The following is a 16,333-nucleotide window of genomic DNA, read 5'->3' on the forward strand; positions in this document are numbered from 1 at the left end:
CCTGTCTGAGTGAGCGATGCTATAGGGAGAGGACAAATGATATAAAAGATGCAGGGGCATAGGGGGCATCAGGAGTCAAATCTAGTCAGTCAGCATAAAAAATGTTTGGTATGTTACAGGATTTTATCTTGTATGTTAATAATTGTTATCAGCTATTTTTTAAATAAAAATATTGCACGATAACTGTGCATTTGTAGCTTAAAAGCAATTATATATCAGAAATTGTTATAACAAATCAGTAATCATTTTAACCAGGTCATTTACTTTACCATGAGTAGTCATTTTGGTGTGATTCAGTATGGAGGAATTGATAATTAAAGTAATGTTTCACAAACTTGCACAACCATGACAGTAACTGTATAAGGTTAAGCTCATATATTTTATACTGATTTATGGATTCTGATTGGGCTGTAATTTTTTATAACAGCAGGTGTGACACTATTTCCCACTGCAAATCACAAGTTTATATTAATGTTCTCGTATTTGTATCGCTTGTGAGCATTCCACAGTTTTATTTTTATCTTATTATCTTATAGAGAGAGTCAAAGAGAAGCTGGTAATGGAACAGCTATTTATAGCTGCTATAACATAAGTGATAATAAGAATTGACTTTTTTTTTTCCCCAGACGTTCCACAACATTAAATGCTATAAACAGTTAAAAAGCATCATCAAGCATGTATCATTCTTTAATGACTTATGGTTATAATGGTAATAGTTAGCACATTGCTGTGGTTTAAGAGGAGTAAATCACTTCACAACATGCTGCTATAGGAAAATAACCAACTTCAGGGACTTAAGAGTAACTCTGCTTCATACTGGGCTGAATCACACCATGCCATCTCTTATTATTTTCCTATAACACCACACCCTGTTATGTTTTATTCCTTACATGATTCTACATGCTATGATTCTATTAGCTCTAAACAGAAAAGAATGAATGCAGAATGGTTAAAAAGAATAGTGCATGAAGAACCAGCGGGTTTGTTATGCAAGGAAACTTAACTGTTGTGACAGATTACAAACATCTGCGTAATACAAACATCTGCCTGTTAAAAAGACAACCCAAGTGATCAGATGCTGAAACATCTGGTCACCAGTGGTCCTATGGTGCTCTATTTCCATTGATTGATGGGATGTTAAATATACATTTGTTTAATAGTTATTTATTTAGAATATTCAGGTTATGTTTCATAATAGTACGATGAGTTAAAAAAAAAAAAAAAACACAACACAAAGTTGAAAAATGGCCCACAGTGACATGCCGAAGCTCTGATTCACTCCACGCCCTTTCAGCACATGGAAAATAACAGGCTGATATAATGGGAAATACAGTGGCTATATAATATGTAATAGAAAATGTAATCTTGCTGTTCTGTGCTGTCTTAATGGCTAAACGCAGTCCAACGCAGAGCCCGCAAATTGTACAGGTCAAATCAGGTTACGTGCTGTCCATTTATCAGCTCTCCAGCCATCAGGGAGAAGGAGCAATGGAAAGAAAGAGAGAGGAGAGGAGAAATTAAATCAAGAACAGGATTCAGAATGGTCAGCTTCATCAAGGAGGATGGGTTAGAAGGGTAAGATGTGGAGCGGTGGAAATGGTGCATGGCCGCTAATGTAATGGACGTCTTCCTCCCATCCTCTCTTGTCCTCCGTTCTCAGTCGCATCGCCTCTAAAAGACTAATGATGATGGATTACAGTACACTTTCTCCTTCTGTGCTGTTCAGTGTTAAACTTTTTCTAGGACAGTTGTTTTTTTCTAACCATCATCCTTTTGTGTGCGTTCTCTCTCTTTTTTTTTCTGTCTCTCTCTATCCAACAGGAAATTGTATAAGGCTCAGAAATTGCCCACCCACTCATTCGAGATCGACCATGAAGACGTAGATAAGGATGAGGTCAGTCCCAGCGTTGCACGTCCAGCACACATCCTTGTGTTTTCAGCATGCTTGCAAATCACTCCAGATCTCACAAGAACATGGAACACAAACCTCAGAAAGAAATGAATTCACTATAGATACTTTATTCAAGGCTTCAGTCTTTCTCACATGTCTTTGCCTTTCTGCATCTTGGCTCCAAGCAGATAACAGATCTCATGGTTTCCTGTGCACCAAGTCTGCAACGTTTGAAGCACTATCTGTCTTTTTCACAGGACACAACATCGCTGTCATCATCCAAAGGTGGAGGGACAGGTGGAGGCAGTGGAGGTGGAGGGACAGGTGTCTTTAAGTCTGGCTGGCTCTATAAAGGGAACTTCAACAGCACGGTCAACAACAGCATCACTGTTCGGGTAAGAGTGTGAGCCAGACACTTCATTCAGTGAGCTCTCTCTCAGCTGCTCTAACTAATCCCCTAATCAGGAAATATAATCAAGCTCAGAGTGAAAGTGCTTCTCTGACATCAGCACTCTTGTCCATATAATCATATTCAGTTGGATATGAAAGGCACAGATTGGCCTAAGATATAATAAACATAATTATAGCACAGCGCTGTTAAATTCTCTAATCTGATTGGTCAGAAGGTGTTATTAATTAATTCATTTCCTATAACAGCAGCTCTGACAGTAGTGCTGCAGGTTTATGTTAATGATCTCTTTCTAATACGTTATCGTTTCTATAGTAACAACTCATTCACAGACTTGTATGGCAGACATCAGAAATAATAATAATAATAATGATAATAATAATAAACAGATTTTAAAAATGAATATAGTCCTTGATGTGGTGAAGTTTTCTGTAAGGAGACATTTATTATCCTTAATGGAAGGAGTCTCCAGTGTCAGTGCTTCGTAAATGGACATTAAATGAAACTGTGAATGGATAAAATGCATGTAAAAAGTCATACATTAATTGAAATTTTTAATCTGTGGTTTAAAAGGAATAAAATATGCTGTTACAACATGACATGTTGTTATCGGAAACTACTCTTCTTTGAGATTGTAATGCATCACACCACCCCGTCAATGAGTATTTTTCTATAACTGCACACCTCCTTGTCATGTTTTATTCCTTACCTAGCCTAACTTTGGGTCTATTTGATCCAAATAGACTTGCTTTGCTGAGGCACAAATAGTAAAATAAAGGCTTAAGTAAGAAAACCATTCGAAACTGCAATGAAAAGCTTACATTGTAGCATAAACACTCCTAAAACATCAGGACATGGTTTTGATTAAGTTTACGTATAAATGTAATGAGAACCTCCGCATTACTCGGGTCACATGATCCACAAGCAGTCATTGTACTAATGCAGTTTAACTTTTGGCTTGTAAAAAGCACATTTATTTTTCCATTATGTCAGCAAGCTCGTTGTAGAAATCGTCGTCTTCCATTTCGGATTTCCATCTAATGTGATCTGGTACGTCGCTGTGGTTGGTTTACTAGAAATGCATTGCATTAAGTGTGGCTTTGTGTCTGAATTGTTATTGACGTATAAGAAACGTTGAAGAGTGCACAAACTTAGCTCATAGAACTCCTCCTCATATATAGGTAATGCAATTCATACGAGTAGTCTCACTGCACTTTTTTATTTTATTCCTCCTCCATAAACCAGCCTGGCTCTGAATATATTTACCACACAGCCAAACCACAGCTAAACTTAACTTTTGGTCTGCCATTGTTTCTCTAGTCTGGGATTATTTCATTGTTTTAGAATTTTGATTCCAGTCACGTTACACACTTTCTACAAAAGTGCAAGGGAGTAAACCAAAGCTTAAAGCACTTATTTTTGATTTAGGGTTAACACGTTTTATGGGCCGTGCATGCTGGTGTAGCGAGTTGATGGTCTTGCATGATTATTTTTAGGTGTGAATTTCTTGTGTAACGCACACACCTCACACTTAGCTTAAGCTACCTTGCAAAGTAAGTTGCTATAAGGACATGCTGTATCAATTCTCGTGTTCATAAACAAAAGCATATTTTGGTAAAAGTTGCAGCATGGCGATGCTAGCAGAAATTTGACTTTGCTAACTATCTACCTAACGGTCAAGCTGTCGTTAATATTTTAGGAAATTATTATTATTGTTATTATTATTATTATTATTATTATTATTATTATTTAGAAAAAAAAGGGTGGCAAAACATAGGCTTTTACTTTCCATACCAGCAGAAAGAGAAAATCAAAAGCTAGTGTTTGTCTTCTTGTGGGTATTATTAATTATTATTATAAGTTACCTTACAATATTTTTTTAGACAAACTAGCTGAGCAGCTTAATAGAAGATGGTTGTGCTACCTGGACTTTAACGCGTTAGCTAACAAGCTGTTAACATAAAGATTGTTTTCAATAGGGAAGGTACTGTATATCCTTAAACACTGGTTCCTGTCTTCTTTTAGGGATTAGCTGTCAGTCTATTATATAAGATTTTTCATATTTCAATCAAAAATGAGGCAACACATACCATTTTCGGAGGGAAAGTAAATAATTGAATAAAGCCTGAAAGAAAAGTGGAATTTGTGACACTTCATGTATCATTTTCATCTGCATTTAAAGGCCATATTGACGATACAGAGTGTTGAAATGCAGAAATAATTCACATCGTTTACATCTAGCCAGTTTCCACTGACATCATTTGAATGATTTTTCATGTCAGAAATGAATCAGCTGCATGTAGAGCACTTGATAAAGGACTAAACAAGGACTAAACAATATTTTATGTTATGCAAAATAACTGCTTAATGTTCTGCATTTTGCCTTTGTGTATTTGCCATGGGACTAATTAGTGAAAGAGTATGAAATTTTCTCTTTTTGTAATTAATGAGTTTAAGGAAGTTAGCATGAGGAACTGTGGAAGTGTATTAGCCACAGTTTGGCCTAAATACCATGTCTCTCTGTAAACTAGGTGGGATCAGCATTTTTACACTTAAAGTTCCCTTATAAAATCTGACCCGGGAGAAACTCCAGACAAGAAAACACTGAATGAAGCAGGTGTATTTGTGTGAATTTTGAGGTTCAGTACAACTAACTTCTGCTAACTCCCACCAAAATCACTGACTAAACTTTGACCTTTTAGTTACTGTGTTGAAACTTGTCTGCCCGTGGATAAAAACATTTAGTAAAAGTTTTTTTTTTTTTTTTTACCCAGTCATTTTAGAGCCTGTAACTTAAAGGTCTGTTGTTATATGGCAGCACTTCTGATTCGAACATTACAGAAGTGGTTTATAACTGCATGTGGTTTGTTGTTTATGCTTGTGCCTATACTTTTGTCTTTGCAGTCGTTCAAGAGGAGGTATTTCCAACTGACACAACTAACTGACAACTCTTACATCATGAACTTCTACAAAGATGAGAAAATCTCAAAGGAGCCTAAAGGTTGCATATTCCTGGACTCGTGCACAGGGGTAGTTCAGGTTAGTACTGAATACTTATTTGCAACACAACAAATAAAGTATAGACATACACAAAAAAGTATAGACAGTAAGAAAAATTTAAAAAAACACCACCAAGGCTTTTCTTTCTGCCAGTATTTTGCATTGGTAACCCAGACCAACCTGACAGTTGATCATTGTTTGTCCTTACAGAATAACCGATTGAGGAAGTACGCCTTTGAGCTGAAGATGAACGAGGTGACATACTTTGTGCTCGCAGCAGAGAGCGAGCAGGACATGGATGACTGGATCAACACATTAAATCGTATCCTCCAGATCAGCCCACCTGAGGGTCCGGCTATGGATCGTAAAAGCCAGGACCTGACAGACACCAGACACGGTGAGTCTAAAACTTGCAGCACCAAATTCATATCCTTTAAACTGTCAGATCTGTTAACAGTTATGAAGCAGCATTGAGTGGAGCAGCAAAGTTTGGAGCTGTATAATGCAGTGAAGTGAATGTTTCTTAGACGTAAGGCAGGTTTCGCATAAATAATGGTAAACCATTGACTATAAACTCAAATTTAACTGAATTTGGTTGCACTTTAGAACGCCTGTCATGTAGCCATGCTACTCTGAACCATGAACTCTAAATCACTGCCTCTCAATTCTTTTATTGAGGATTCTCTAATCTGATTCTATACATTCTCACCCTTACCTGTAAGTAAATATCGCATGCAAATACCTGCATTCATTATTAGCTCAACCACAACATTATTAGACTCTCCATTCTGATTGGTCAGAAGGTGTTGAAATTTTTTAATTTTTTTCCATAGCAGCAGCTCTGACAGTACGGCTAGCTGTAATTCAATTCACAGGTTTATATTAATAAATTATATATAATAAAGTATTATATTAATCAACGTGCTCATTTTAAAACTTCATTGTTCACAGGGACTTGCTCCATATCACAGGCAGATGCGTATAATTTAAGCCTAATAAAAATAAGGAGATGCATTTTGTTTTGTCAAGAAAGGGAAAAAGAGACGCTGAGCAGCGAACGACTGTTCATTGCTGCTGTAACAGGAACTAACCTGTTTCACTGATGTTCCACAACATGACAGGAGAAACAGTCTGGTGTATATGTAGTTGAAGTCCTTAGTTTAGAGTTCAAGGAGAAATGCTGCCTATTTTTTAACTGTGAGTTTCTTTTAGCAGAAAGAAAGTGAAAATGTTGATAAGTAGGGATAAAGAGGAGCTGAGTCAGTATGTGCTCTGGAGCAGAATGACTCCTTTTAGCCTCGTTCTGTCTCTGTCTTCTCTGCACAGCACAATTCCCAGCACTGAATGAACACCTACAATCCAACTGGACACAAATAAACACTGCAGGTGGTGATTCAGAGCTGTAGGTGTTCATTCAGCACTGTGGTTCTGCATACTCTCTCTTGAAGTGAACAAGCAAGTCTTTCTATTTGTAGCATCTCTTTGTTTGTGGTCTTGATACGTAGAAAGGTTAGACCTGTTTATATACCAGGCCTGAAATAGCAGATCTGAAAGTGAAAAATGACTGAATGCTAAATGCTCTGTCTGTATTTTTACTCTTAAGAGTAACAGCATGATCACAAAACGTATTTAAAGAATAGTGATTCAGATAACAATATGAATAATTCTGTTATTTTTATATCTTTTCAGATGTACTCGATCTGTCCTTGAATAACGGTTGTCTCACTGAAAATGAGGAAACGACGGAAAACGGAATCAATCCAGAATTAGCTAAGGTAACGTTTAGCTCCCCAGATATCTGCGCCAATCATCTTGGGAAGAATTCTTAATTTTAACATCACACCATTAAACAACCACCTCTTGTTGTTCTATCAGTACATCACTGAAACTGAAGAGATGGTGAGAGCAGCCAGACGAGAAGAGAGACTGAATTTGTTCTCCCTGGACCCTGATACTCCTGTACGGCTCCCATCACACACACACACACACACACACACACACCGCCAGTTAAATTAGAAACTCTGTCTGTGAAGGCCACAAAAAATCAGCTTTTACCTTTGAGAATCGTTTTCTGCAGTCTAGTCGAACGTGTCATACTGTATGGTTATAAAGTTGTGTTAATGTTTAATAAATTAATGTTTAGCACTAAATGCTGCTGCTAAAAATCAGAGGTGTGTGTTCTAGGTTTTGAGGAGTCCACGGGGGGATTGTGGGGAGCCACCGCCCATCAAACCTTTCGAGGAGAAGCTGGGAAAGAGACTAATGATTTACTGCCGCTCTCTCAACCTCACACTGCAGGGCTGTGTGAATGAGGCGGAGACGGAGCCTGTCACTAATGTAAGATCACACACACACACACACACACATGATCACAGAATATACTGTATACACGACTGTCAAAGTGAAAGGTACTTACATACGTGACATATTCAAAGGCAAGAAATCCACATTCTAGTCTTGTATCATGATTTGGGAGAATGGAGGTAAACAAATGCATCATTCTTGCTACAATTCAATTTCACATTTTTAAACAACTCCTGCATCTTAATAATGATAATACATATGATTAAGTAACAATTTACACCTCACTTATTAGAGTCACTCTTTTATTGTATGCTAAATATTAAATGGCATTTTATAGGGTTTAGTGCACTACGTAGATCCTTCAAATCTACGAGATGTTATACCCTACATATTGAGCATAGTAATTAGAAAGCCCTTTGTGTGTGATTTAGACTTCTGTATGATGACAAACTGAAGATGGTGGACTTTTACATGGATGCCTAAAAAGTTGAACAAAATATTTCTAAAGCATTACAATGGTAAATCGACTATTTATCATCGGTAAACACTTTATCCTAGCCATGGTAACAGTGGATCCGGAGCCTATTCCCGGGAATACACATTAGAGGGGATGCCAGTCCATCGCAGGCCACCATGCACTCACATTCACACACTCACTCACAGCAAGGGACAATTTAGAGTAGACAGTTCAACTAACAGCGTGGTTTTTGGGCGGTGGGAGGAATCCAGAGGACCAGAAGGAAACCCACTTTGCAAACTTCGCACAGACAATAAAGTGAACATAGGGTAGAAACATTAAACGTAAAGTTTGTTATAGTTATGTTATGATATGATGCCTTGTGATGTTGTCTGCTTATTAAATCAACAGTTTTCAGATTTATATGGTATGAATGAATAGCGTGCTACTACTGCTTATGTTCACTCTGTCTGTAGCAGTATAAAATCAGATGTTCATTAATATTTGCATATGAGTTTGATTGCTTAATTTGACAGCCCTACCATATATCATATACACTCATCATTTTTGAGAGTTCAAGGGTGTATTTATTGTTTTTCTCAGTATATCTCTAACTGGATGCTGTTTCTGTTTAGATCGAGCCTTTCTTTGTAACTGTGGCACTGCTGGACATGCGAGAGAACAGAAAGGTTTCGGCTGACTTCCACTTGGACCTCAACCATGAGATTGTACGGAAAATGCTCAGCGGCTCGGGGAGCCCCGGATCTCAGGGCACACCCGGAGGTCATGGCGGAGTGCAAGAGAATGGTCTGAAGTCCCCGACTGAGAAGAGAAGTGGCGATTGCCAGCTCAGTCAGGAACTGGAGAACTGGTTATGCTTCCCTAAACAGGTATCTGAGTCATTCGGGTGTAAGAGCTTGACTAAGTATAACACACACACACAGGAAATACTTTGGAGGCTTATCTTTCTATCTGAGACATTACATCTGTGTGGGTGTTTGCGTGTGTTTGTGTTTGTGGGTGGATTCAGGCTATCTTCTCCATCACAAATCCTCATACGGATATCGTCCTGGTGGCCCGAGTAGAGAAAGTGCTTATGGGTAATATTGCAAGTGGGACAGAGCCCTACATTAAGAACACAGACAACAGCAAGGTAACATTACATCTCTTTTTACTTATAGCTAATTTTTTTTTAATCATACATTAAACACTTCTCTTTCAGAAATATATGATTTTTATTATTGTAATAATTATTTTGTTGATTTGATTTGATCATCTAAGGAAATCCCAAGTAAAGAACCCAACAGTAATAATGTTTAGAATAAATGAAAGCTTGTAGAGACTAGTTATTAATGCAGTAGTGTCTTGATATAAGACCTCTCCTAAAGTATTGCTATCCTGTACTAGAATCCAGTACTGATATCCTGATTTGGTCCATCATGCAAATAATATGTGTTCATTGGAAGTCCTGTGGATGTCAGATCATGCCAAATTGTGCATAGTAACCCATGGATCAGTAAAACGTTACATTGCAGCTTGTTACACGGTCGATTTGCATGATAAACCTGTGACAGTACGTCTGTATCTTACCTGTCTGTATGCTGCTGGAGCATAGTTGTGGAAAATGAAAAAAAAGAGAAGAGGAGTCTCTGCAGCTTGGAAAATGTGTCCCAACTTTATTGCTTTCCCCTTTGGGGATTCATTCATTTCAACCGCATGATGTACGCTAGATTTCATGTTTCCTCCATATATTTCCCCTGGAACGATCCGTAAAGGCACTAATAATGATCCAGAACAGAAGTCTCTATTGTACTTACAAAGCCATACTACTGAAAACATGATCGTGTTTGTGCATTCCTTTTCCTCAAAGAGCTCCAGAAGAAACATCTCGTAAAGTACTATTTTAAGCGCTTCATCATTCAGAGTCCAGATGGTTTTAGAATTCCTCAAATTGACCTAAAATGCCCCCAGCCGCTTCACAGAAAATGGGGTCCCTAAACCTAAGCTTAGCCTAAATGGATCCCACGGGCTTTGTAGCAGCTTGCCAAAAATGAGGCACCTTTGATTTAAACTTGACCCATATATGGGTCAGAGCAAAATATGAGAATGTTCTGGTCATTTTTCACACATTATAAACACCAGGATATTTTCTTTGATTTCCACTTTTACAGTTCTATGTCTTTTTTTCTAGACCGTTCAAAAGATGCTGAAATCCAACAAGCAGTTCTGTAGCAAGCTGGGGAAATACCGCATGCCTTTTGCATGGTCGGTAAGGTGAGTGTAATCACCTTTTATTCACTCATAACATAAATAGTTTGTCCCAGACAGAGCAGTGATGCAAAAGTGCAACCTCTCAAACATAGCAATGTGGAAAATGTGACACGTTTTCACTTAGATATCTTGAATGCAGCCAACTCACACTGTTGTTATGTGGTCCAGAAATCACTAAATGACATCTCTCTTTCTCTCTGTCTTGATGTCTTCATTTACTCAGGTCAGTATTTAAGGATAACCAGGGCACGGTGGATCGGGAATCTCGGTTCTCTCCTCTCTTCAAACAGGAGAGCAACAAGATCTCCACCGAAGACCTGCTCAAGCTCATTACAGAGTACAGAAGGTACAGCAGAATTTTCAACACAAACAGCAAACACACATCCCTCAGTGTTCAATGGATACGTGACTCACAAATCTCTAATACAATTAGATTAAGTGAAATGGTGGTTTTTGTATTCCAGGGCAGAGAAGACCAGTAAACTCCAGACCATTCCTGGCAGCCTAGAGATCAGTGTGGACTGTGTTCCAATGGAGCATCCCAGTAAGACTTACTCATATAAACACTATCAAGAATATGAATCTGCTGGATATGTACTAAGTAGCATGCCTACGTAGTAAGGACACCGAAACTGTTCTTACATACTATTTGTATGGTAGTATACAGATTCGTGCCTCACAGTTTCTCAGTATTACAACAGTGTTATGAAATTGTCACAGCTGTGAATGTCATGGTTACTATGACTGCCTGATCAAGCAGCAATACACACACACTGTTTCTGCAGTAAGAGAGAGCTGACAAAAGAAACGAAAATGCAACTACTTATCCACTTTGTGACTATCGTGATAGTCCCTTTAACTTTGCTACTGGGTAATGACACAAATTCCACAGTGAGGATAAATCAGATGACTATCATTCAATAGCTTTCCACCTAATTAGAGAATAAATAAATGCCTTACGATTGATTTGATTGTATTGGACTTTCTCACTCACTCTTTCTCCTGATGGCTGATGGCTTTTGTCTGTCACTCTGTAAGCAGACCTCTTTCTGCCCAACGTTGGGGCATGATGTTCGACGTATCTGAGCTGATGAAAGATGTATGAGAACCAGTTCATACCCTGAAACTCCTAACACAGCATCTGTATATTACTATATATTACTGACTATATATTACTATTACAAGGAGACTTATAGCAGCACAGAAACATCATGGTGCAATAATGTTTTTGACCTTAATGGGTACAAATTTAGTTCTTACAAGTATTACCTGTAAGATACTACAAGTTACTATTACTTTGCAAGTTATAAGAACACTGTGGCTAGGATACACATTTGGATACAATATTATTGATTGCGATTTACTTTTAGGTAACACTAATAATTATATAACGTTACAAGCATTATTATACGTGCTATCTGTACATAAATTCTCTTTACTTTCTTAAAAGCAAGGATTTAATGAAGCATTTTGGTAATATTGACCAGTATTACATTATTTCCCAGATTAATTTCTGATATATGCCTGGTATTTCTCATTTAGTTACTAATTTAGTTATTTAGTTACTGTACTTGCTGATAAGTTGTTTAGCTGGTAAGTTACATTGCTACCTCTAATTACGTTAGTTGTGACACCAAGTAGTGCTGTACAAATCTAGTAGTACATCATGGCTCAATACTGAGGTTAAGATACAGTATATTGGGTATCTTTCCATACATTTTATAATCAACATCTTACTACAAAAATAAAAGAGATGGAACAGCCGTTGCTACAAAATGTACAGAACATTGCTTGCCATTTGTAACTGATAGTTAAGTGTGATCCTGCTCATTTGTTTTGCATTGCAACTATGCATTCTGTTAGATTAAATATTCACCTTTAAAATGCATCCACTAAGCTCTACTAAGAAGAAGCATGGCTGTCATTTTATAACACATGACCTTTGTACCCTTCAGACTCCGTGACATCATCATATGTTCCTGTGAAACCTTTTGATGACTGCAGTCTGCACGCTCCCACGGTGGAGGTCGACGAGTTCCTGCAAGATTCAGCCAAATTCGCTCAACCTTACAGAGTTTACAAGAACCACATTTACGTCTACCCCAAACACCTAAAATATGATAGCCAGAAAAGCTTTGCCAAGGTATGGCTGAAGTGAAAAAGAGACAAAAGTGATGACCAATTAAGATAATTTAAATAAAATATTTGCTGAGAGAACTATTGATTTATATAATCACTCTAAATAGACAGTAAATGACTTCTGTATATACTGTGTATAAATACTGCTTAAGTGCTTAACCATAACTGTACTTTATAAACTGTATTCTTCTAGTGTGTTTTTCATAGATAAAATATTCATCCCAGTGTGCACTTTGTATACTGTTGATATCTTGAAACATTTTATTACCTCCTTTTTTTCTTCACAGGCCCGGAATATCGCAGTGTATGTAGAGTTTCGAAACTCTGATGAAGAGCACGCCAAACCACTGAAGGTAAAGAGTCCAAAAGGTCCATCTCTTTTCTGTCGTTTTCATCAAGAGATGATCAGAAAAAGAGTTTTAGATGTCCATCCTGTTTCTACAGTGCATCTACGGAAAGCCGGGAGGTCCAGTTTTCACCACAGCTGCCTGCTCTACAGTTCTTCACCACTCGCAGAACCCAGACTTTTATGACGAGGTTCTTTCCTTTAGACACCGCCATAGTCTTTTGTTCTCTACAGACCCATTCTCGTTTTGTTTGAGGTTTCTGAGTTTCATTTGCTCTGATAATAGGTGAAGATTGAGCTGCCCACACAGCTCCATGAGAAACACCATCTCCTCTTCTCGTTTTTTCACGTGACGTGTGATATCAATGCAAAGACCAGCTCTAAGAAGAAAGAGGCTCTTGAAACTCCAGGTACAATTAATAGTCTACGTAAACAAGAACGCTATACGCTATTTTATATACAGCTATAAAATGTAAATGGTGTGTGTGTGTGTGTGTGTGTGTGTGAATCAGTGGGCTATGCATGGCTGCCACTTTTGAAGGATGGCCGTCTGACATCTCAGGAGTTTAATGTGCCAGTCTCATGCACTCTACCCAGTGGGTACCTGCTTATTAAAGAGCCTTCATCCAATAAGGTGAGAGCAAGAAGGAATGGTATTATGTGAATATAGAATGCTGATTCCCACTCATGGGATATCATTCTCATCTAAATTTCCTGTGCAGTTACAGACTTGGTGTCAAACGTTTGGTGTAAAAGCTGTATCAGGTGTAAAAGCGATGGTCTATGGTCCATCAGTCCAAACAGCAGACTGGGGTTCAGGAGAATCAAATGAGTTCGGGTGCAGAACATATGTGGAAGCTACCAGGGCTGAGTGTTGAATAACATGATTGGTTGAAATTATTTCCTGTTTCAGGTTTCTCAGTGCTAGGAAGGGGATGTTGTGATGTGCAGATATACCCAGGGTTAAATCTGGGGTCAATAAAGGTTCTTTGGATAGTTGTCCATTTAACTGAGTGTTTTCCTATTGGAAAGGATCCCAAGTAGATCCCTTGTAGGAAGCTAAGATCCCTTAACTATCCAAAAACTCTTAATGTCATGAGTTACCCTTCTTGGGACTGCGCCACACACTGCTTGCGCACGTTCTATGCCTGTCTCTGCCTCTGTCCTGTCATTGGATTGTTATCACACTGTGTTCACCTGTTTTGTATTAGCCCTGTATAATTAGTAGGTCTATATATAACCTGTTGTCTTTTATACAAATCCTATCATGCATTTTTGTAACTAATAAGTCTGATTCATGGTTCCTTATTTCCAAATTTGTTCCATTTTTTACTCTTATATTGACTATATTGACTTTTAATCACCTAGTTACCCTTGTGTGATGTTGTCTGACCCCTGCATGACAATGATGAGTTTATGTACTTGGGTTCTGCCTTCCCTAACCACACCCTAAACACAAGAACCTGAGAAAAGTACTTTTTTCTAAAACCGTAAGGACTGAAGAAGACATTCAAATGCAAGTGACTACAAATATTTCTGTAGATAAACAAGCAACTTTGACTAAGAGGCTTCACCCAAATGGTTATTTATGTTAAAGCAATATTATTATAATTGACTATTAAATGAATTAAACAAGAGCATTAATAGAGTAATCTACTATCTCCTATTTTGTAACTCACGATTTTCAATAGGCAAAAAGAGCGCAGTATTTGGCCAACGTAAACTAAAAGACTGTAACTGTAATTGACAATCTAATGACGTATCCATTCATGCATGACCTCAAATAAGGTACACTTGAGAATATCACTTTTAACCAGAATTCTGATTAGTGGACAGCACAGTAGCACAATAATGGTGTGTATGCGTGTGTGAATGTGTGTGCATAGTGCTCTCAGACTAGTACCCCATCCAGGGTATATTCCCGCCTCCCGCCTGTATTCCCAGGATAGGATCCAGATCCAGCAAGATCCTGACTGGGATAAAGTGATTACTCAACATGAAAGAAAGAATGACTGAATTTCTGATTAGCATGTCTGAAACCAATTAAATTCTCCTGCAGTTGATTCTTCCAGTGAAATTATATCATATCTTGGCACCAGTCAGAATCGCCAGAGCCAGGGTTTTGTGTGATATAAACATCAAAGCAGCATAAGTTAAATATCTGTTGAACTGTTCTTTTCCCAGAATGGATCAGATGTGAAATGGGTAGACGGAGGAAAGCCTATCTTCAAGGTGTCTACACTGGTGCTGTCCACAGTATACACTCAGGTAATAAAATAGGTAGCTTTTCTTTCATTTGCACTTAATATAACCACGTGTTGTCAGCATGAATACAGTTGGAATATTGTATGGAACTTTGCAGGACCCCCACCTTAACCGGTTCTTCCAGCAGTGCCAAAAACGAGAGACAGATCTCTCACAACCACCTACCTCAAACTTTGTCAACTGCCTAAAGGTAAAAGGATCATCTAGTGATTTTTCTCCAGCAATTCTCCACTAATAATTTCTTTCAAGTACAAATCTGATTCTGCTTGATTTCTCCTATCAGGGCCTCCTTAATATGGAGAGGAACCACGTAATTATTCGCTTCCTGCCCATCCTCTTTAACCAGCTGTTTAAAGTTCTCACCCAGAACGACTCAGATGAAGTCACCACTTCCACCACCAGGTATGGATGTCTATTAGAGAAGCCACAACTATCTATTTAAAGATGCATAAACATAGCTTAGAGATCATAGATCAAAATTGTAGATGATTATAGGAAACATGAAGCATCTGACATGTACTATGATGTATATGAAGTATTTTTATCATTTCACTTTATTAAATAAGGTTATATGTCTATCAGTGAGGCTCTGTTTCGCAGCTGGTGCCATCACCTCTGCTTCCTTTTTTCTAAGGCTGCTCTTTTTTGTTTTCTCCAGGGTCCTAGTTCACATCCTTGCCAAGTGCCATGAAGAAAACCTGGCCCACTATTTGCACTCCTACATAAAGGTGTGTACATCCCCCTCACCAAATGCTGCATGAGAATACTAAATAGTTCCATCTTCTTCACTCTGACTTGCATGACCTTTTAGAAAAATGTCATGCTCATGTGCTGTATTTACAGTTAGATCACATTTCCCCAAATACAAGTTTAATAGCATGATTGCAGATGCAGGTAGCAGTGAGACATGCTTGATTAAAGGCAGTTCATGGACCTACACACACATAGTTCTGAGTGACAATGTAAAGCGATTTCTTATGGTAGAGAGAGAGAGAGAGAGAGAGAGAGAGAGACAGAAAGCAAGAGAAAAAACAGGACCTATTTCATGTTCTGTGCAAACAACCAAGGAAGCACTCAATCTTTCGAGGACGCTGAGAGAGAGGAGAAAGGAGGGAGGAAAAGGGTAAACCGATGAGGAGGGCGGCGTAACCATGGCAACTGATTAGTATGGTGTCTGTGCTAGTAACCAGTCAAGAGGTTTTTGCTCTGCTAGTGCTCTGCATTGCAGGGTGTGTATCTGTGTGTGAATAT

General features: G+C 38.2%; 1 protein-coding gene across 6 annotated transcripts in view; it reads left to right on the plus strand.

Annotated features, from left to right (window-relative positions):
• Positions 1-16,333, plus strand: part of dock10 (dedicator of cytokinesis 10) — a 101,875-nt gene that overhangs the window by 60,474 nt on the left and 25,068 nt on the right. For all 6 annotated transcript variants that reach the window (XM_053227502.1, XM_026940981.3, XM_026940987.3 and 3 more), the window contains exons 5-25: positions 1,822-1,894; positions 2,149-2,286; positions 5,205-5,339; positions 5,511-5,697; positions 6,990-7,075; positions 7,176-7,259; positions 7,485-7,637; positions 8,697-8,951; positions 9,092-9,214; positions 10,253-10,335; positions 10,556-10,678; positions 10,797-10,876; positions 12,288-12,475; positions 12,759-12,824; positions 12,916-13,008; positions 13,104-13,227; positions 13,330-13,451; positions 15,002-15,085; positions 15,180-15,272; positions 15,366-15,484; positions 15,741-15,810. In XM_053227502.1, coding sequence (XP_053083477.1) covers positions 1,822-1,894; positions 2,149-2,286; positions 5,205-5,339; positions 5,511-5,697; positions 6,990-7,075; positions 7,176-7,259; positions 7,485-7,637; positions 8,697-8,951; positions 9,092-9,214; positions 10,253-10,335; positions 10,556-10,678; positions 10,797-10,876; positions 12,288-12,475; positions 12,759-12,824; positions 12,916-13,008; positions 13,104-13,227; positions 13,330-13,451; positions 15,002-15,085; positions 15,180-15,272; positions 15,366-15,484; positions 15,741-15,810 — 2,479 coding nt within the window. The remainder of the gene's footprint in view (positions 1-1,821; positions 1,895-2,148; positions 2,287-5,204; positions 5,340-5,510; positions 5,698-6,989; positions 7,076-7,175; positions 7,260-7,484; positions 7,638-8,696; positions 8,952-9,091; positions 9,215-10,252; positions 10,336-10,555; positions 10,679-10,796; positions 10,877-12,287; positions 12,476-12,758; positions 12,825-12,915; positions 13,009-13,103; positions 13,228-13,329; positions 13,452-15,001; positions 15,086-15,179; positions 15,273-15,365; positions 15,485-15,740; positions 15,811-16,333) is intronic.

This window comes from Pangasianodon hypophthalmus, chromosome 21 (assembly GCF_027358585.1).
Source record: "Pangasianodon hypophthalmus isolate fPanHyp1 chromosome 21, fPanHyp1.pri, whole genome shotgun sequence".
Lineage (NCBI taxonomy): Eukaryota > Metazoa > Chordata > Actinopteri > Siluriformes > Pangasiidae > Pangasianodon > Pangasianodon hypophthalmus.